At 48.2% G+C, this 22,488-nt stretch overlaps 1 protein-coding gene across 1 annotated transcript in view; it reads left to right on the top strand.

The window, feature by feature from the left end:
• Positions 1-22,488, top strand: part of SLC23A3 (solute carrier family 23 member 3) — a 133,478-nt gene that overhangs the window by 98,886 nt on the left and 12,104 nt on the right. Inside the window, exons 5-7 of the mRNA XM_088472411.1 lie at positions 14,458-14,639; positions 17,540-17,660; positions 17,756-17,945. Of these exons, the coding sequence (XP_088328537.1) occupies positions 14,458-14,639; positions 17,540-17,660; positions 17,756-17,945 (493 nt within the window). The remainder of the gene's footprint in view (positions 1-14,457; positions 14,640-17,539; positions 17,661-17,755; positions 17,946-22,488) is intronic.

Here is a 22,488-nt window from a genome sequence, read left to right on the forward strand (position 1 = left end):
ATGATGATGTTTTGCCTCGATTTCAGATCCGAGTCAGGCGGGAAAAGTCGAGCCTGACTCGGATCGGACTCGGATCGGGGGGGCTCGGGGGGGTTCGGATTTCAGAAATCCGAACCCGCTCACCCCTAACATATACACACATATATATATATATATATATATATATACAGTTAATATATATACATAGTGTAACATATATACATATATATATACATACATACTGATAGTGTATATGTATATATATATATGTGTGTGTGTATATTAGGGGTGAAGAGGGAGGGTGGGAGTTAGGGCTGTGTAGTGTAGTGTAGTGTAGTGCTGCTGTTGTCCACTACTTCAAAGTCCATAGGGGCTGGCTGTGTTGTGCTGTGCTGCTGTTGTTAATAGGGGCTGTGTCCACTACTTCAAAGTCCATAGGGGCTGGCTGGACTGTGTTGTGCAGTCAGTTCTCCATAGGGGCTGTGTCCACTCCAAAGTCCTGTGCAGTGTCCCAGTCCTAAAGGAGTGCTGTAGTGTTGTCCAGGGGGTGCTCTGTCCATCAGGGGTGCTCCCCCCAAGTGCTAAAAAAATAATATATTTTCTGTGTTTGTGAATTGTGTGCGCAGTAGCCGCACGTGCATCAACAAAGTAGTGCCAAGCGTGCGCCTGTGTCATAAGTAAAGGGCCGGCTGGCTTGACCGTTAAAGGGTGCTGTAACCCCCGAAAGTACACTCCAGTCCAAACCAAAAAAAAATTATTTTCTGTGTTTGTGAATTGTGTGCGCAGTAGCCGCACGTGCATCAACAAAGTAGTGCCAAGCGTGCGCCTGTGTCATAAGTAAAGGGCCGGCTGGCTTGACCGTTAAGGGTGCTGTAACCCCCGAAAGTACACTCCAGTCCAAACCAAAAAAAAAATTATTTTCTGTGTTTGTGAATTGTGTGCGCAGTAGCCGCACGTGCATCAACAAAGTAGTGCCAAGCGTGCGCCTGTGTCATAAGTAAAGGGCCGGCTGGCTTGACCGTTAAGGGTGCTGTAACCCCCGAAAGTACACTCCAGTCCAAACCAAAAAAAAAATTATTTTCTGTGTTTGTGAATTGTGTGCGCAGTAGCCGCACGTGCATCAACAAAGTAGTGCCAAGCGTGCGCCTGTGTCATAAGTAAAGGGCCGGCTGGCTTGACCGTTAAGGGTGCTGTAACCCCCGAAAGTACACTCCAGTCCAAACAAAAAAAAAAATTATTTTCTGTGTTTGTGAATTGTGTGCGCAGTAGCCGCACGTGCATCAACAAAGTAGTGCCAAGCGTGCGCCTGTGTCATAAGTAAAGGGCCGGCTGGCTTGACCGTTAAGGGTGCTGTAACCCCCGAAAGTACACTCCAGTCCAAACCAAAAAAAAATTATTTTCTGTGTTTGTGAATTGTGTGCGCAGTAGCCGCACGTGCATCAACAAAGTAGTGCCAAGCGTGCGCCTGTGTCATAAGTAAAGGGCCGGCTGGCTTGACCGTTAAAGGGTGCTGTAACCCCCAAAGTACACTCCAGTCCAAACCAAAAAAAAAATTATTTTCTGTGTTTGTGAATTGTGTGCGCAGTAGCCGCACGTGCATCAACAAAGTAGTGCCAAGCGTGCGCCTGTGTCATAAGTAAAGGGCCGGCTGGCTTGACCGTTAAGGGTGCTGTAACCCCCGAAAGTACACTCCAGTCCAAACAAAAAAAAAAAATATTTTCTGTGTTTGTGAATTGTGTGCGCAGTAGCCGCACGTGCATCAACAAAGTAGTGCCAAGCGTGCGCCTGTGTCATAAGTAAAGGGCCGGCTGGCTTGACCGTTAAGGGTGCTGTAACCCCCGAAAGTACACTCCAGTCCAAACAAAAAAAAAAATTATTTTCTGTGTTTGTGAATTGTGTGCGCAGTAGCCGCACGTGCATCAACAAAGTAGTGCCAAGCGTGCGCCTGTGTCATAAGTAAAGGGCCGGCTGGCTTGACCGTTAAGGGTGCTGTAACCCCCGAAAGTACACTCCAGTCCAAACCAAAAAAAAAATTATTTTCTGTGTTTGTGAATTGTGTGCGCAGTAGCCGCACGTGCATCAACAAAGTAGTGCCAAGCGTGCGCCTGTGTCATAAGTAAAGGGCCGGCTGGCTTGACCGTTAAAGGGTGCTGTAACCCCCAAAGTACACTCCAGTCCAAACCAAAAAAAAAATTATTTTCTGTGTTTGTGAATTGTGTGCGCAGTAGCCGCACGTGCATCAACAAAGTAGTGCCAAGCGTGCGCCTGTGTCATAAGTAAAGGGCCGGCTGGCTTGACCGTTAAGGGTGCTGTAACCCCCGAAAGTACACTCCAGTCCAAAAAAAAAAAAAAATATTTTCTGTGTTTGTGAATTGTGTGCGCAGTAGCCGCACGTGCATCAACAAAGTAGTGCCAAGCGTGCGCCTGTGTCATAAGTAAAGGGCCGGCTGGCTTGACCGTTAAAGGGTGCTGTAACCCCCAAAGTACACTCCAGTCCAAACCAAAAAAAAAATTATTTTCTGTGTTTGTGAATTGTGTGCGCAGTAGCCGCACGTGCATCAACAAAGTAGTGCCAAGCGTGCGCCTGTGTCATAAGTAAAGGGCCGGCTGGCTTGACCGTTAAGGGTGCTGTAACCCCCGAAAGTACACTCCAGTCCAAACCCAAAAAAAAATTATTTTCTGTGTTTGTGAATTGTGTGCGCAGTAGCCGCACGTGCATCAACAAAGTAGTGCCAAGCGTGCGCCTGTGTCATAAGTAAAGGGCCGGCTGGCTTGACCGTTAAGGGTGCTGTAACCCCCGAAAGTACACTCCAGTCCAAACCAAAAAAAAAATTATTTTCTGTGTTTAGCCGCACGTATATATCAAATCGATATAACATAAATGGAGGACCAAACTTTCTCCGATAAAAATAAAATAGAGAAAGATCAAGAACCACTTCCTCCTAGTGCTGAAGCTGCTGCCACTAGTCATGACATAGACGATAACATGCCATCAACGTCGTCTGCCAAGGCCGATGCCCAATGTCATAGTAGAGGGCACATACAATCCCAAATGGCAAAGTTCAGGAAAATGACCTTGAAAAAGACATTTAAATCAGCTGAAGAGAAACATAAACTTGCCAATATGCCATTTACGACACGGAGTGGCAAGGAACGGTTAAGGTCGATCCCTAGTATGTTCATGACTAGTGGTTCAGCTTCACATGACGATGGAAGCCCTCCTCCCACTAAAAAAATCAAAAGAGTTAAGCTGGCAAAAGCACAGCGAAGAACTGTGCTTTCTAAGAAGATATCACAAATCCCCAAGGAGAGTCCAAGTGTGGTGGTGGTTGCGATGCCTGACCTTCCCAGCACTGGACGGGAAGAGGTGGCTCTTTCCACCATTTGCACGCCCCCTGCAAGTGCTGAAAGGAGCACCCACAGTCCACTTGCTGATATGCAAATTGAAGATGTCACTGTTGAAGTACAACAGGATGAGGATACTGGTGTAGCTGGCGCTGAGGAGGAAGTTGGCGAGGAGGATTCTGATGGTGATGTGGTTTGTTTAAATCAGGCTCCGGGGGAGACAGTTGTTGTCCGTGGGATGAAAAAGCCCATCACGGTCATGCCTGGGCAGAAGACCAAACATTCCACCTCTTTGGTCTGGCAATATTTCTATCCAAATCCGGACAACAACTGTCTTGCCATATGTACCATATGTAAAGGTGAAATAAGTAGGGGTAGGGACGTCAACCACCTAGGAACATCCTCCCTTATACGGCACCTGCAGCGCGTTCATAAAAAGTTACTGTCAAGTTCAGAAACTTTGGCTAAGACCGTAAGCAGTCCAGGGACACCTAAATCCCGTTGTCCTGTTGTATCCAAGCGCCTGCAAACCACACCGTCAACTCCCTCCTCGTCAATTTCCTCCTTAGTCAGGATCGGAAGTAGTCCTGCAGGCCATGTCACTGGCATGACTGACTCTCCTATCCGGGATTCCTCTGGAGGATCCTGCATTGCTACGCCTACTGCTGCCGCTGCTGCTGTTGCTGCTGCTGGGAGTCGTTCATCATCCCAGAGAGGAAGTAGGAACACCACTACTTTTACTAAACAATTGACCCTCCAACAGTCCTTAGCGAGGAGGATGAAGTACGACAGCAGTCATCCTGAAGCAAAACGTATAACTGAGGCCTTGACTGCTATGTTGGTGTTAGACGTGCGTCCGGTATCCGCCATTAGTGCAGTGGGATTTAGACAATTGATGGAGGTAGTGTGTCCCCGGTTCCAAATCCCGTCTAGATTCCACTTCACTAGGCAGGCGATACCGAGACTGTACAGAAACGTCAGAAAAAGTGTCCTCAGTGTCCTGAAAAATGCCGTTGTACACAATGTCCACTTAACCACGGACATGTGGACAAGTGGAACAGGGCAGACTAAGGACTATATGACTGTGACAGCCCACTGGGTAGATGTATCACCTTACGCAGCAACAGCAGCAGCGTCACCAGTAGCAGCATCTCAGAAATGCCAGCTCGTTACAAGGCAGGCTACGCTGTGTATCACCGGTTTCAGTAAGAGGCACACCGCCGACAACCTCTTAGAGAAACTGAGGGAAATCATCGCCCAGTGGCTTACCCCACTTAGACTCTCCTGGGGATTTGTGATATCTGACAACGCCACCAATATTGTGCGGGCATTACATCTGGGCAAATTCCAGCACGTCCCATGTTTTGCTCACACAATAAACTTGGTGGTGCAGAATTTTCTGAAAAGCGACAGGGGCGTGCAGGAGACGCTTTGGGTGGCCCGAAAAATTTCTGGCCACTTTCGCCATTCAGCGACTGCGTGCCGAAGACTGGAGCGCCAGCAAACACTCTTGAACCTGCCCCGCCATCACCTGAAGCAAGAGGTTGTGACGCGGTGGAACTCAACCCTCTATATGCTTCAGAGGATGGAGGAGCAGCAAAAGGCCATACAAGCCTATACATCCACCTATGACATAGGCAAAGGAGGGGGTATGCACCTGACTCAAGTGCAGTGGAGAATGATTTCCGTGTTGTGCAAGGTTCTCCAGCCCTTCGAACTTGCCACACGTGAAGTCAGTTCAGACACTGCCAGCTTGAGTCAGGTCATTCCCCTCATCAGGCTTTTGCAGAAGCAGCTGGAGAAAGTGAAGGAGGAGCTAAGACGGAGCGATTCCGCTCGGCATGTGGGACTTGTGGATGAAGCCCTTCATTCGCTTTGCCAGGATTCCAGGGTGGTCAATCTGTTGAAATCAGACCACTACGTTTTGGCCACCGTGCTCGATCCTAGGTTTAAAGCCTATGTGGTGTCTCTCTTTCCGGCCGACACAAGCCTGCAGAGGTGCAAAGACCTGCTGGTGAACACACTGTCAGCTGAAGCGGAACGTGACACGTCAACGGCTCCTTCTTCATTTTCTCCTGCAACTGGGGCTGCCAGGAAAAAACTTAGGTATCCTAAGCAACCCGCTGGCGGTGATGCAGGGCAGGCAGGACCAAGTTTGGACATCTGGTCCGGACTGAAGGACCTGGCAACAATTTCTGACATGTCTACTGTCACTGCATATGATACTGTCACCATTGACAGAATGGTGGAGGATTACATCGGTGACAGCATCCAAGTAGGCATGGCAGACAGTCCATACCTGTACTGGCAGGAAAAAGAGGCAATTTGGAGGCCCCTGTACAAACTGGCTCTATTTTACCTGAGTTGCCCCCCCTCCAGTGTGTACTCCGAAAGAGTGTTTAGTGCAGCCGGGAACCTTGTCAGCGAAAGGCGTAGGAGGTTGCTTCCACAGAATGTGGAGAAGATGATGTTCATCAAAATGAATTATCAGCTCTTCCAGGGAGACCAGCCTCCAGAAGGTACAGAGGGACCTGTGGTGGTGGATTCAAGTGGGGACGAGTTAATACTTTGTGAGGATGAGGATGTACACACTGAAGAGGGTGAGGAATCGGTGGATGAGGAGGATGAGGATGACATCTTGCCTCCATAGAGCCAGTTTGTGCAGGGACACATTAATTGCCAGCTTGTTTTGTGGGGGCCCAAACGAACCAATCATTTCAGCCACAGTTGTGTGGCAGACCCTGGCGCTGAAATGATTGGTTTGTTAAAGTGTGCATGTCCTGTTTATACAACATAAGGGTGGGTGGGAGGGCCCAAGGACAATTCCATCTTGCACCTCTTTTTTTTCTTTGCATTATGTACAGTTTGGGGCCTAGTTTTTCAAACTGCCATCCTGTCTGCCACTGCAGTTTCACGCCTAGATGGGTCACGTGTTTGTGCCGCCCACTCGTGTCGCTTAGCATAGTCATCCAGCTACCTCGGTGCAACCTTTTGGACATAAAAACACTATTGTGAGGTGTGAGGTGTTCAGAATAGACTGGAAATGAGTGGAAATTAAGGTTATTGAGGTTAATAATAGCATAGGAGCAGAAAAACCTACAAATTCTGTGATTTTAGCTGTTTTTATGCTTTTTTTAAAAAAAATACAGATCCAAAACACAAAACCCAGAACCCAAAACACGGAAGGGTGGTTTTGGCAAAACCAATCCAGATCCAAAACACGAAGAAAGATCCAGATCCAAAACCAAAACACAAAACACGAAAAGTGGCCGGTGCACACCCCTAGTGTATATATATATATATATATATACACATCATACACACACAGTATGTGTGTGTGCATATATATATATATATATATATATATATTATAAATTTTAAATGTGTGTGCATATTATAAATATAAACTATATATAATTAATAAACTTTCAAAACTAAACTTTGCCCACCCTGTATTATGTATGAAATGTATATTACTACTATACATCAGCAGCCAGGCAGCCTGGCCAGCAGGACTGACAAGCACCTTACCTCAGCACTGCTGTTGCCAGGCCACCTTCATGCGGAGCTGCTGGGCGGCTGGGCCTGCCCTATCTTGGTGGTCATAGCCGAGGCAAGATGGGCTGCTTCAGGATGCAGTGATGGTGGGCAGCACCTATCATGACGTAACGTGGGTATCACCGCCGAGTCACAGCTGACACTGTGCGTTAACGGCGCTGGGAGGGCTAGTGAAGCCCACCATGCGCCAGCGCCACCGCACCATCACATTTATGCTTTTGAGCTGCGGGCAAGGGAGTGCGGAGGTGGATGCGCGAGCGGGGGACGGGGCCTCGGACGGCCACTCGCAGGCCGAAGGAAAAAGAAATCCTATCTATAGCAGCATACTCAGTAGCTGCTTCTGTGGGCCTATTCTGATGGTGGGCCTGGAGATGTAGTTCCATCAGCCCCATTATTAATCCGCCCTGCCTCCAGGATACCGAAGGCAAGTATTGGGGTGTTAGGGGGCTTAGGTTTAAGGTGCGGGGTTAGGGTTAGGCACTAGGGGGAGGTTAGGGTTAGGCACCAAAGAGGGTTTGTTAGGGTTAGGGTAGGAAAAGGATAATGGTTTGCATACCGACCAACAAGTGTCGGTATGTTAACCCTTTCGAGATGCTGGCGTCGGGATTCTAACAGCCGGGATCCCGAGCGTCAGCATCTCATACCGATTCCGTGTGAAACAATGGCACAGGGCTTTATTCAGATTTGGGAATAGAGTGATAGCACCCGCGCACACAGGGGGGGTTTCTGAGTACCTAGAAACCCCCCCTGCCAGCTGCTCCATCGCTGCGCAGCTGAACTATTTTTTTATTTTTTTTTAAAGAGAAGCTCAGGCAACTGTGCCTGCTGTCATACTGTGCTGGCTGTAGGGGGAGCTGCAGCGGCAGCGCACAGTCCCTCCTAGGCAGTTCACATGGCAGCACCAGCATTGTGAGAGGCTGAGAGGAAGCTGCTGCCGGTGACAGAGATCTGATCGTACTGCCGGCAGTCTCTCCTGGACTCGAGCTGCACTGCAGGTCTGTGTATAACATGTGGGGTGCAATGATGCCAGAGCTGTATTTTTTTGTGTTTTTAAGTGAGAGGTGTGTGTCAGTGTAGTCTGTGTCAGTGTGTGTGTCTGTGTCAGTGTGAGTGTGTCTGTGTCAGTGTGTGTGTGTCTGTGTCAGTGTGTGTGTGTCTGTGTCAGTGTGTGTGTCTGTAGTCTGTGTCAGTGTGTCAGTATGTGAGTGTGTGTGTCTGTGTCAGTGTGTGTGTCTGTAGTCTGTGTCAGTGTGTCAGTATGTGAGTGTGTGTGTCTGTGTCAGTGTGTGTGTCTGTAGTCAGTGTGTGTGTATGTCTGTAGTCTGTGTCAGTGTGTGTGTTTGTGTCAGTGTGTGTGTGTCTGCAGTCTTTTAGATTTTTGTTTGTCATTGATTGTGTAAACTAGTATTTGGAAACCCCCCTTTGCAAATCCTGCGTTTGCCACTGGATAGAGCACAGGTTCTCAAACTCTGGGGTCGATTCAGACCCGGACGCTAAGCCGTGATTGCTTGCATCCAAAAGGGGCAAGGTATGCAAATTCCACGATCGCACTGTTTGGTGTAAGGACGCCCTCTATGTGTTAGAGAGCGACGTCAGAGTGAGCGCATGCCAGTATAAAGACACCCACTTTTCTTACTTAGCACACGTCATCTCCAGGAAGTGTGTGATTAATTAGAACCATTGAGAACCATCGGAGTTGCACGCAGCGCTCGAGGTAGACTCTACACTGTCGCAAGCACTGCGATCACTGCAGGCTGAAATACAACCAAGTGACGTGTACAATGACGCTTCCATGCTAATTATGCACACCCATAAAACTCTGTTTTGACACCCAGATACGCCTGCGTTCGCAGCACCACTCCCCCATTCTCAAACACCTTCCCCTGTCACCATCCACAAACGGCACATTCTGTCACTCAAGTAGCGCTCAGTCTTGGTGCTACGAGCGCACGATTCCCGATCGCAGTGACTGGTTCGCGCACTGCGATGCATGTGCAGGCGCAGACGGGTGACAATCGCCTATAGCGAGCGATCGCGGCTTAGCGTCCGTGTCTGAATCAGGCCCTCTGTCCTCAGGACCCCAACCAGGTCTTGTTTTCTAGGTCTCTTCATAATCACAAGTGAAATAATTATATCCAAAATGTGTCAGTGAGTAATGACTACACCTGTGCGCCTGCTGGGTGACCTGTAAAATGTGCACTGTGTGGGGTCCTGAGGACCGAGTTTAAGAACCACTGCGATAGCGCAAGTAATTGTGTACCTGGACAAACCATGTTACGATGCAAGGGGTGCAAATACATACATTATTTTTACATGTAGGGTAAATACTGGCTGTTTTTGCATGTAGCCCAAATGCTGGACAGCTTTGTTTTTGCACTGCAAGTTAGATTTCAGTATGTACACACAGCTCCCAGATCTAAATCTCTGCACATTTTACATCTGCCCCACTTGCAGTGCAACATGGTTTTTCCCATACTTACCTACCCTCCTGCCACCCAAAAATCGTGGCCACGCCCCCCGCTCCGGCAACAAATGCTGGGTAATATGTCCGGCCGTGTCCCCTATGCTGGCCACGCCCTCTTGCTATTCCGACTTGGCTGTTCCCTCCCGAAGGGGGCAGCCAGAATGTCGGCAAGCATGGTTTTACCAAGATGCACAGTTACTTGCTCTTTCTTATTCTATTCCCAAATCTGAATCACGCCCACAGTACTGGGTTCTCGAGGGTTATAAGGCGATCAAAAGAGAATATACATTCGCACAGGACGGGCATGCATATCACAGCAAAACAATCTGGTTGCAGCCAAATGTAAAGTCAAAAACAGCATGCTTGCTGACATTTAATATCTCCTGTCCATAGCAACCAATCAGATTCTACTTCACATTTAACTAGAACCTTATAGAAGATAATAGCTAGAAGCTGATTGGTTGCTATGGGCAACATCTCCACTTCCACTAAAAACTCTCACTTTAGTAAATATACCCCTTAGACCTCTAATTCAGTTCTTCACTAATTACTATTTGCTGACCTTAATAATGGATGCCTGAGGCCGCTGCACTATTTGCAAAGCCCAATCACAGAAATGGAGTACTAAAGTGACTAAAGCTGGGTACACACTGGCCGATCAATTGATCGGCCAATATATCTGCTGCACGTCAGCCATTGTGTACAGACGACATGTCTGTGAACGACGTCGTTCACAGACATATCACACTGGCTGTGCAGCACAACCGATGGACAGATATGTCTGCAGAGAGCTGTGAAGGCGTGGGGAGAAGGGTGGCCCCACCCCCGACCCACCTCCCGGCCAACGGGACCCGCGGCTCCCGCAAAGATGATGGTCGTTCAGTGTGTATGAAGAGCCATCATCTAAAGATCACTCGATCTGCAGATATATCTTTCAGGTGTATACCCACCTTAAATCTTATGACAACTTTACAGAATTTAAACTTTTACAACTAATCATTATATAATATAAACTACATCATTAAATAACAATGTGATTGAATGCAATGTCATAGGTAATTATTTCTGCTGCATGTACCTCATTCTTACAAATTGCTAATGATTATGGGCCTGATTACGGATCGCAACTAAAATTATGCACACAAACGATTGTTGCGTTGCAGTGCTCGTGCTCGAAGATCACACTGCGATCGCAGACACTACGCGGACATTTTGCAGAGTGATTGACAGGAAGTGACCGTTTGGGCGCGGTGACGGGTGGGTTGAACAGTGAAACGCAGGCGCATCAGTGCGTTTGAACGCCGTTACAGCGGTTTGCATAAATTAGCCACTGTGATAGTATACGCAGCTTGAGCTCCCACTGTGTGCGATGAGGTTAGAAATGTCTAAATAAGGTCTGACCTTGTGCAATTCTGCGCGAGGCTCCGATGGTACTCGATGTTATCGATTGTTTCGCTGTTTTGCTAAGTATTACGGATGTAAGGGAAAGTGGGCATCCTTATGTTAGGCTGCAACGGCATTACGATTGCAAACATTTGCATATTTTCGTAGTGGGTCTGCGTGCATAATCGCAGTTGCGATCCATAATGAATCAGGCCCTATAAAGCTTAATGAATTCTGGAAGCAGTAAAATAGAATGGAACATGCTGAATATGATATTAGGTAGGATAAGAGACATGGGGGTATATTTATTTACTAAAGGTCGATTTTATGTTTCAGGGTCTAAATGACACATTCACTTAGAGATGATTTTTTGACATTGTTTAAAAAAAAATAAAAAAATAAAATAAAAAAGTAAAAAAAATCATCTGAAAGTAAATGTGTGATTTAGACCATGACACACAAAATTAACCAAAAATTGACCAAAATCGACTTTTAGTAAATATATCCCATGGAGACAACAGTCTTTGTGAAGTTTCACCACTATCCATTTTCGGACAACCTACTCATATACTACCATACTTACGAAAAGTTCCTCCACATAATTCTAGTATAACCTCTTTGCAGGGCCCGGTACTGACAAAATAGGCAGGGCCCCCCAGGGTATAGGGCAGACTTGGGTGGAGTTGTGTATAATGTGGGTGGAGCTACTTTGGGGGTGGTGCATCAATTGGTGTGTAAATCAGGGATAGCTAGACATGGTGGAGGGGGGGCACACGGTAGAGAACAATGGATATTAATGGCGGGGCACAGGGCAGGGAAGGCTAAAAAAGCGGGGCACTTGGCTGGGAAGAGTGGATTGGGGTGGCAAAGGGCAGGGAAGGTTGATTTGGTCTGGGGGGGAAAAGGGCAGGGAAGGCCGGCTGGACTAGGGGAGAGGCAGGGCACAGAAAGGCTGGCTAGACATAGGGATGCCGCTGGGAAGACTGGCTGGACTAGGACAGGGAAGACAGGCTAGTTGGCTGGACTAGAAGGGGGAGGGAGTGCAGGGAAGGCTGGTGGAACTGGGGGGGTAGGCAGGGATGGCTTACTGGACTGGGGGGGTAGGCAGGGAAAGATGGCTTGCTGGACTGGGGGGTAGGTAGGGAAGGAAGGCTGGCTGTACTGGGGGGGTGGGCAGGGAAGTAAGGCTGGTTGCACTGGGGGGTGGGCAGGGAAGGAAGGATGGCTGCACTGGGGGGTGGGCAGGGAAGGAAGGTTGGCTGCAGTGGGGGGGTGGGCAGGGAAGGAAGGCTGGCAGCACTGGGGGGGTTGGCAGGGAAGGAGGGCTGGCTGCACTGGGGGGTAGGCAGGGAAGGCTGGCGGGACTGGGGGGGTGGGCAGGGAAGGAAGGCTGGCTGCACTGGGTGGGTGGGCAGGGTAGAAAGACTGGCTGTACTGGGGGGGTGGGCAGGAAAGGAGGGCTGGCTGGACTAGGGGGGTGGGCAGGGAAGAAAGGATGGCTGGGAAGGAGAGGGCTTAGGGAAGGCTGGCTGTACTCGAGTGGGGGCACAAGACAGGGTCAACACGAATATAAAAGTACCTGAGAAAGGGGCCATGGTGACAGCGGCTAGTAATGCACCGGGCGGTAGGCGGAGGAAAAGAGTGTCTGCGTTGCTGCATTAGAACTATGGAGCCGGTCAGAAGCCAATCACAGCTCGCGTAACGGCAGCCAATCAGGAGCAGCCGCTTCTGATTGTCTGCTGTTCCGCGAGCTGTGATTGGATTGAATACTATTGAGCTGGCCGTGAGCCAATCACCGATCATGGAACAGCAAGCCAATCAGGAGCGACTTCTCCTGATTAAATGCCGTTCCGCGAGGCTCCATAATAGTTCAAATGCCGAAGTAATCTTCCTCGCTGTTGCCACCCGGGCCCCCTCTCTCTCCGGACTCGGGACAGGAGGCCCAGCAGTCCACCCCTGATGGCGGCCTGCCTCTTTGTATCCCCATTCATTCTCTGTCTTTACATTATGGGCGCGATTCAGAGATGTACGCAATGCTGATATTTATGCAGTTTGAGTTATTGTGTGCCATTGCGCATGCGTTTAAGCCGCCCTGTGCACACGCGCAGCGATTGTCTTGCGTTTACACTCGCACAGAGGATTCATTCGCAAAGTGAGTGGCAGGTAGTCAGAATTTGGGGGAGGTAACGGGGGGGGGTGACTAGGCAAACGCAGGTATGTCTGAGTGATTAAACTGCGTTTCCTGGACGTGCATAAATTAGCTATCGCAACCTCCTTTGCAGCATGTAAGCTCTCTGCACGTCGGGGAGATGCTGTGTTTGAGAGAGGTCAGACTTGGCACATATGCTGCATGGCTGCCCGATCTGCTTCAGTGTTACAGATTTTTAGGCTGGTGCGTGACATCAGACGGATATGAGAAGGCAGCAGTGGGCGACCCTATGCACGGGTAAGCTGTGGAAACGTTACCATATTTTGCCTCTGCGCTCCATGCAAATTTACAGAAGCGATTGCATTAGCGTACATCTCTGAATTAGGCCCTATGGGCCTGATTCAGACCCACTCGCAAGCGGGTCGATTTCCCCCACTGTGCATGTGCCGCCACCGGCGTGCGCATGCGCGAGCTCCAGCAGCTCCGTCGCGCCAGGGCTCACCACAAGACGGGACAGCTGTCGATGTTGATTGACAGCTCGCCCCGTTTTGTAGGCAGGGAGGGGGGGTGGCTGCACAAACGCAGGCGTTCACTTAGGAACGCCTGCCATTTGTGGGCGGCCCTACTGACAACAGACAATAGAGCAGGAAGTCCACTACTGACATCACTCGTGATGTCGTAGTGGACTTCCTGATCTATTGTCTGTGATGTCTATTGTCTGACATCACGAGTGATGTCAGTAGGGCCGCCCACAAACGGCAGGCGTTCCTAAGGGAATGCCTGCGGTTGTGCAGCCACCCCCCCTCCCCGCCTACAAAACGGGGCGAGATGTCAATCAACATTGACAGCTGCCCCGTTTTGTAGTGAGCCCCGGAGCGATGGAGCTGCCGTCGCTCGCTGGGGCTCTCGCCGCAGGCGGCGCATGTGCAGTGGGGGTACATCGAACCGCTTGCAAGTGCTATGCGCTCGTGAGCGAGTCTGAATCAGGCCCTATTGGCCTGATTCAGAGGCGCTCGCTGTTTGCGAGCGTTCGCTCTGAATCAGGGCTTTTTTTGGGGGGGATTCGGCCTCCAGGCCGCTCGCAAAGCTGTGGGTGACCACCCACAGCTAGTGCGAGCGGCCTGGTGATGTCGCTATAATCGCGACCATCGGGCTTGCGTCGAGACCCTGCAGGAGGGTCTTGGCTCCCGCAAGCCTGAGTGGACTTCCTGCTCTAATAGAGCAGGAAGTCCACTAATGACATCAGGAGTGATGTCAGTAGGACCGCCCACAAATGGCAGGCGTTACTAAGGGAACGCCTGCGTTTGTGCAGCCACCCCCCTCTCCGCCTACAAAACGGGGCGAGCTGTTAATCAACATCGACAGCCGCCCCGTCTTTTAGTGAGCCCCGAAGCGACGGAGCTGTCGTCGCTCGCTGGGGCTCGCACATGCGCGCGCCGGAGGCGGCGCATGTGCAGTGGGGGGACATCGACTCGCTTGTGAGTGCAGTGCGCTCGTAATCGGATCTGAATCAGGCCCTATGTCCCCAGTCATCCATTCTTTCTTGTACTTTCTATTAATGGCTTCTTTCTCTATGAAGGTGTCAGGAGCACTGGTTATCTCAGGAGCTCTGCAGATTCTCTCCGGGATTTCTGGGATTTGGGGCTGGATTTTGCAACTTTGCGGCCCAATGGTTATTGCACCAGCACTCTCAATCATTGGACTTTCTTGTTATAAACCTGCAGCCCTGCTCTGTTCCTCCAGCTGGGGAATTTCCTTGAGGTAAGTGTACCAACATTTTTTATGTGGACCATTATGGACTATTATATAACAAACGTTTTTACATGGGCCGTTATGTAACAACAGTTCTTTTTTTTTTAAATTGAGTAAAAAAATGTTCAATTTTAAAGAAAAAAGAAAAATACAATATAGAATTCCTGAACAAAATAAAATAAGGTGATACAAAACTTGCAGATATGCCATGGTACATTATTACTTTGAGTACTCCATATAAAAATTATTGTATTAGGATACAAATATCAAAATGTAAACCCAATTATCCCAAAAACATATTAATACCATAACAAATCAATGACATATGCCTCTAGAAATAAAAAAAAAAATATATACTGTATATATGTAACAGTTATTACAAGGGGCCGTTATGTAAAAAGTTTTTACATGGGCCATTATGCAACCACAGTTTTTACATGGGCAGTTATGTAACAACAGTTTTTATGTAACAAATTTTTACATGGGTCGTTATTTAACAACACTTCTTACAAGGGACCGTTATGTAACAACAGTTTTTACATGGGCCGTTATATAATTTTACATGGGTCGTTATGTAACAACAGTTTTTTTTACATGGGCCATTATGCAACAACAGTTTTGACATAGGCCGTTATGTAACAACAGTTTTTATGTGGGTCATTATGTAACAACAGTTTTTACACAGTTATGGAACTGTCCCATGTAGTTTTTACATGGGTCATTATGTAACACAGTTCTTACAAGGGACCGTTGTGTAACAAGTTTTTACATGGGCTGTTATGTAACACAGGGCCTGATTCAGAGCCGCTCGTAAGCGGCCGCTCGTTCGCTCCGAGCGATGTTCGCACATCTGCGCATGGGTTGTAATGCGCATGCGCCAACAAGTCAGTGCGGGAAATCGTGTGCTCGCAAAATAGCGAATGCCTGCTAATTTGAGTGACAGGATGAGGCGTTTGTGGGTGGTAACAGGGGAAGGTGCTTGAAAACAGGGAGTGGAGATCCGAATGCAGGCGTGCCAAACGGTCAAAACGGGCGTTTTAAGGGTGTGCATAATTAACAAAGCAGCGTCATCGACTACGTCACTTGGTTGTCTTTTAGCCTGAACTGCTCGCATGATTGCGGTAGGAAAATGCTACCACAAATATAGCGAGCAGTTCATACGCCTTTCGATGTACTCGATTAATCTAATAAATAGCGGAGATGACGTATGATGCGAATGGCCAAGGGGCGTCTTTACAAAATAGCGAGCGCATGTTTCGGACGCTCGCTCAGACATAGAGGCGTCAACAGACCGCAAAGAGCGAGCGCTCAATTTAAATAGCCAGCCCCTTTTTCTGAACGAGCGAGTGCAAATAGCGTCCGGCTCTGAATCAGGCCCACAGTTCTTACAAGGGACCGTTGTGTAACAAATTTTTACATGGGTCGTTATGTAACAACAGTTTTTACATGGGTCGTTATGTAATAACGGTTCTTATAAGGGACCGTTGTGTAACAAGCTTTTACATGGGCCGTTATGTAACAACAGTTCTTAAAAGGGACCGTTGTGTAACAAGTTTTTACATGGGCCATTATATAACAACAGTTTTTACATGGGTCGTTATGTAATAACAGTTCTTACAAGGGACCGTTGTGTAACAAGTTTTTACATGGGCCGTTATGTAACAACAGTTTTTACAAGGGGCAGTTATGTAACAACAGTTTTACATGGGCCGTTATGCAACAACAGTTATTACATGGGGCGCTATGTAACAGTTTTTATATGGGCCGTTATGTAATTTTACATGGGTCATTATATAACAACAGTTTTTACATGGGTCGTTATGTAATAACAGTTCTTACAAGGGACCGTTGTGTAACAAGCTTTTACATGGGCCGTTATGTAACAACAGTTCTTAAAAGGGACCGTTGTGTGACAAGTTTTTACATGGGCCATTATATAACAACAGTTTTTACATGGGTCATTATGTAATAACAGTTCTTACAAGGGACCGTTCTGTAACAAGTTTTTACATGGGCCGTTATGTAACAACAGTTTTTTACAAGGGGCCGTTATGTAGTAACAGTTCTTACAAGGGACTGTTGTGTAACAAGTTTTTACATGAGCCGTTATGTAACAACAGTTTTTTACAAGGGGTCGTTATATAATAACAGCAGCACTGCACATCATAGGATTAGTTATAAAACATATTTTGGGGGGAACAATGTGTGTATGACAGGGGCAGAACTATGGGAGACAATGGAGGCACCTGCCGCCGGGCTCCAGCACTGAAGGGGCACCTCCTCCATTGTCCACAACATATTCACCCCACTTAGGGCTGTAACTATGTACCCGGAGTGTACCGTCACGGCTGCCCAATACATGGCACACCTTCCCGGCACCTGGGAAGCCACCATACACTAGTGGAGAGCTCCATGTCAGACCATCAGCTGCTGCCTCCTTCTATCTATAGCCTGTCTGCATGCAAATTGCTACAATACTGTGTCAGCTGTTATGACAGGGGGGGCACTAAATTATAGCTTGCCTCCGGGTGTCTGGAATGAACTTACGCCACTGGTGTATGAGATATAACAAGGCTTCTTACTGTCTCCAATCTTATTTGATAAAGTCATGTGAACTAATGACATATAAGTACCTATAAGTGGATTTATGCCCTGCACACTGGAGGCAGCCATTTTCTGTGAAATATTCATGAGAATTCAGTCTATTTATTCATTAGTATCTAGTGAGATCACTGAGACATGACAGACCACAAAGTTGCTGCATTGCAGTTCTTTTTTAGCAGTGTTTGTTTGCCTCTATTTTGTTTTTCACATTTGAAAGCTCCAGTAAGAGTTCTTCCCATTTTAATACATATCTAAAGGCCAAACTCTGATGTAATGATACATAATGATATACCTGTATATTACAGCCTCATTGCAGTCACTGGATTATTGTCACAAACCCTCCGTTCCCTCTACTTTCCTCTGTACACCTGGGAGATGAAACAAGGGCTACGGAAAAGATATGTCCCGGTACTCCGCATGCTGTCTGTAAGTCCATACATCACTAGTAACAATTATTTTTATGATGGACTACAAGAGCTGTAATTTATATTATGTCCCCATTTCTCTGGTGATTCCTACAGATATTCCTCCCTATCTCTTGCATCTGGATTGTCTGCAGTTTTTGGGTTTATGAGAAGATTGAATTTCCAAGTGACGTCCGCATAGCACAGAATATATCAGCTTTCATCACCAATGAAAAACGTGGGTCTCTCTCTGGTCATAGAGAGAATTTCACTGAACTAACCCCTTGGTTTCAGTTCCCCTCTCTAGGTACGGATAAATTAGTGAGATGTGGGTACAATTACTTAAAGGATATGTCATCTTTAGATTGTATGGCTTGTACATACCTTCCTACAACTTTTAATAAATCCTCAATAATTCAGTTTTTTTATCAGTTCTTCTCAGGCAAGTCTTTATATGATCAGGTTAGTACTTTATTGATGTTGCCCTGGTATATGACACAGGGCCTGATTCAGTCTAGGACGGAATTGCAAAGCTGCATGCAGACAGCGTTGCAATTCCATCCGTGCAATTATGTTAATGCAGCAGGAGGCGTCATGCCTCCTGCATGCATTACTTAGCCGAGCTGTGTCCAAAGACACATCATCATATAATCTGCGATCACATCGGCCGACTAAGTGACCCGTGGGGTCACGCAAGCCGGCCGCCGCAGATACAGCAAAGAGGCCAGGAAATCTCTGTCAGCCGATAGAGATCCTGGCCTCTCCCCCCCCCCAACTGCGGCGACACGCCTCCATTTCGGGAAATGGAGCATGTCTCCGTCCCCTCCCGCCCACAAATGGCAACAGACTGTCAATCACTGACAGTCTGTTGCCACTCTGTGTGCGAACACGCCAAACCCGTAATGCACATGTGCAGTACAGTTCCGGCACCTGTGCAGATTCCCAACCATCGGGAATCTGCATTCAGCAGTGCACTGGCATGTACTGCAGAATAAGGCCACGCTAATGCAATCGCAGCTGTGATTTTGCATGGAACACAGCTGCGAACATATGCTGTCTGCCAAAGAACAGGTGCCCATTGCTGCCTTCTTATATCCTTCCAACCTCGCTCTTCTGTGTAAACATCGGTACCATTGATGCACATTGGCCAGTCACGCAGCATTTACACCAGATCGGACCTTCCGCAGTCACTGCAAGTCTCTTCCATTGCAGAGGGCTCTCAAGCTGCGTATGCAAACGCAGGGGCTAATTTATGCATGCCCAAGCAACGGCGTTCAAACGGACAGGCATGCCTGCGTTTTTCCGACCACTCCCCCGTTACCACCCCCAAACACTCAAAGCCTGTCACTCACTCTGCGATGGATTCCTCTGTGCATCCGTAGTTGCAGTGCGATTGCAGGGCATGCGCAGTGTGGTTTATACTAGGGGTGTGCACCGGCCACTTTTCGTGTTTTGTGTTTTGGTTTTGGATCTGGATCTTTCTTCGTGTTTTGGATCTGGATTGGTTTTGCCAAAACCACCCTTCCGTGTTTTGGGTTCTGGGTTTTGTGTTTTGGATCTGTATTTTTTTTTAAAAAAGCATAAAAACAGCTAAAATCACAGAATTTGTAGGTTTTTCTGCTCCTATGCTATTATTAACCTCAATAACCTTAATTTCCACTCATTTCCAGTCTATTCTGAACACCTCACACCTCACAATAGTGTTTTTATGTCCAAAACGTTGCACCGAGGTAGCTGGATGACTATGCTAAGCGACACGAGTGGGCGGCACAAACACGTGACCCATCTAGGCGTGAAACTGCAGTGGCAGACAGGATGGCAGTTTGAAAAACTAGGCCCCAAACTGTACATAATGCAAAGAAAAAAAAGAGGTGCAAGATGGAATTGTCCTTGGGCCCTCCCACCCACCCTTATGTTGTATAAACAGGACATGCACACTTTAACAAACCAATCATTTCAGCGCCAGGGTCTGCCACACAACTGTGGCTGAAATGATTGGTTCGTTTGGGCCCCCACAAAACAAGCTGGCAATTAATGTGTCCCTGCACAAACTGGCTCTATGGAGGCAAGATGTCATCCTCATCCTCCTCATCCACCGATTCCTCACCCTCTTCAGTGTGTACATCCTCATCCTCACAAAGTATTAACTCGTCCCCACTTGAATCCACCACCACAGGTCCCTCTGTACCTTCTGGAGGCTGGTCTCCCTGGAAGAGCTGATAATTCATTTTGATGAACATCATCTTCTCCACATTCTGTGGAAGCAACCTCCTACGCCTTTCGCTGACAAGGTTCCCGGCTGCACTAAACACTCTTTCGGAGTACACACTGGAGGGGGGGCAACTCAGGTAAAATAGAGCCAGTTTGTACAGGGGCCTCCAAATTGCCTCTTTTTCCTGCCAGTACAGGTATGGACTGTCTGCCATGCCTACTTGGATGCTGTCACCGATGTAATCCTCCACCATTCTGTCAATGGTGACAGTATCATATGCAGTGACAGTAGACATGTCAGAAATTGTTGCCAGGTCCTTCAGTCCGGACCAGATGTCCAAACTTGGTCCTGCCTGCCCTGCATCACCGCCAGCGGGTTGCTTAGGATACCTAAGTTTTTTCCTGGCAGCCCCAGTTGCAGGAGAAAATGAAGAAGGAGCCGTTGACGTGTCACGTTCCGCTTCAGCTGACAGTGTGTTCACCAGCAGGTCTTTGCACCTCTGCAGGCTTGTGTCGGCCGGAAAGAGAGACACCACATAGGCTTTAAACCTAGGATCGAGCACGGTGGCCAAAACGTAGTGGTCTGATTTCAACAGATTGACCACCCTGGAATCCTGGCAAAGCGAATGAAGGGCTTCATCCACAAGTCCCACATGCCGAGCGGAATCGCTCCGTCTTAGCTCCTCCTTCACTTTCTCCAGCTGCTTCTGCAAAAGCCTGATGAGGGGAATGACCTGACTCAAGCTGGCAGTGTCTGAACTGACTTCACGTGTGGCAAGTTCGAAGGGCTGGAGAACCTTGCACAACACGGAAATCATTCTCCACTGCGCTTGAGTCAGGTGCATACCCCCTCCTTTGCCTATGTCATAGGTGGATGTATAGGCTTGTATGGCCTTTTGCTGCTCCTCCATCCTCTGAAGCATATAGAGGGTTGAGTTCCACCGCGTCACAACCTCTTGCTTCAGGTGATGGCGGGGCAGGTTCAAGAGTGTTTGCTGGCGCTCCAGTCTTCGGCACGCAGTCGCTGAATGGCGAAAGTGGCCAGAAATTTTTCGGGCCACCCAAAGCGTCTCCTGCACGCCCCTGTCGCTTTTCAGAAAATTCTGCACCACCAAGTTTATTGTGTGAGCAAAACATGGGACGTGCTGGAATTTGCCCAGATGTAATGCCCGCACAATATTGGTGGCGTTGTCAGATATCACAAATCCCCAGGAGAGTCTAAGTGGGGTAAGCCACTGGGCGATGATTTCCCTCAGTTTCTCTAAGAGGTTGTCGGCGGTGTGCCTCTTACTGAAACCGGTGATACACAGCGTAGCCTGCCTTGTAACGAGCTGGCATTTCTGAGATGCTGCTACTGGTGACGCTGCTGCTGTTGCTGCGTAAGGTGATACATCTACCCAGTGGGCTGTCACAGTCATATAGTCCTTAGTCTGCCCTGTTCCACTTGTCCACATGTCCGTGGTTAAGTGGACATTGTGTACAACTGCATTTTTCAGGACACTGAGGACACTTTTTCTGACGTTTCTGTACAGTCTCGGTATCGCCTGCCTAGTGAAGTGGAATCTAGACGGGATTTGGAACCGGGGACACACTACCTCCATCAATTGTCTAAATCCCACTGCACTAATGGCGGATACCGGACGCACGTCTAACACCAACATAGCAGTCAAGGCCTCAGTTATACGTTTTGCTTCAGGATGACTGCTGTCGTACTTCATCCTCCTCGCTAAGGACTGTTGGAGGGTCAATTGTTTAGTAAAAGTAGTGGTGTTCCTACTTCCTCTCTGGGATGATGAACGACTCCCAGCAGCAGCAACAGCAGCAGCGGCAGCAGTAGGCGTAGCAATGCAGGATCCTCCGGAGGAATCCCGGATAGGAGAGTCAGTCATGCCAGTGACATGGCCTGCAGGACTACTTCCGATCCTAACTAAGGAGGAAATTGACGAGGAGGGAGTTGACGGTGTGGTTTGCAGGCGCTTGGATACAACAGGACAACGGGATTTAGGTGTCCCTGGACTGCTTACGGTCTTAGCCAAAGTTTCTGAACTTGACAGTAACTTTTTATGAACGCGCTGCAGGTGCCGTATAAGGGAGGATGTTCCTAGGTGGTTGACGTCCCTACCCCTACTTATTTCACCTTTACATATGGTACATATGGCAAGACAGTTGTTGTCCGGATTTGGATAGAAATATTGCCAGACCAAAGAGGTGGAATGTTTGGTCTTCTGCCCAGGCATGACCGTGATGGGCTTTTTCATCCCACGGACAACAACTGTCTCCCCCGGAGCCTGATTTAAACAAACCACATCACCATCAGAATCCTCCTTGCCAACTTCCTCCTCAGCGCCAGCTACACCAGTATCCTCATCCTGTTGTACTTCAACAGTGACATCTTCAATTTGCATATCAGCAAGTGGACTGTGGGTGCTCCTTTCAGCACTTGCAGGGGGCGTGCAAATGGTGGAAAGAGCCACCTCTTCCCGTCCAGTGCTGGGAAGGTCAGGCATCGCAACCACCACCACACTTGGACTCTCCTTGGGGATTTGTGATATCTTCTTAGAAAGCACAGTTCTTCGCTGTGCTTTTGCCAGCTTAACTCTTTTGATTTTTTTAGTGGGAGGAGGGCTTCCATCGTCATG

This window comes from Taudactylus pleione, unplaced genomic scaffold, assembly GCF_031769625.1.
Source record: "Taudactylus pleione unplaced genomic scaffold, aTauple2 ptg000122l, whole genome shotgun sequence".
In the NCBI taxonomy this organism is placed as follows: Eukaryota; Metazoa; Chordata; class Amphibia; order Anura; family Myobatrachidae; genus Taudactylus; species Taudactylus pleione.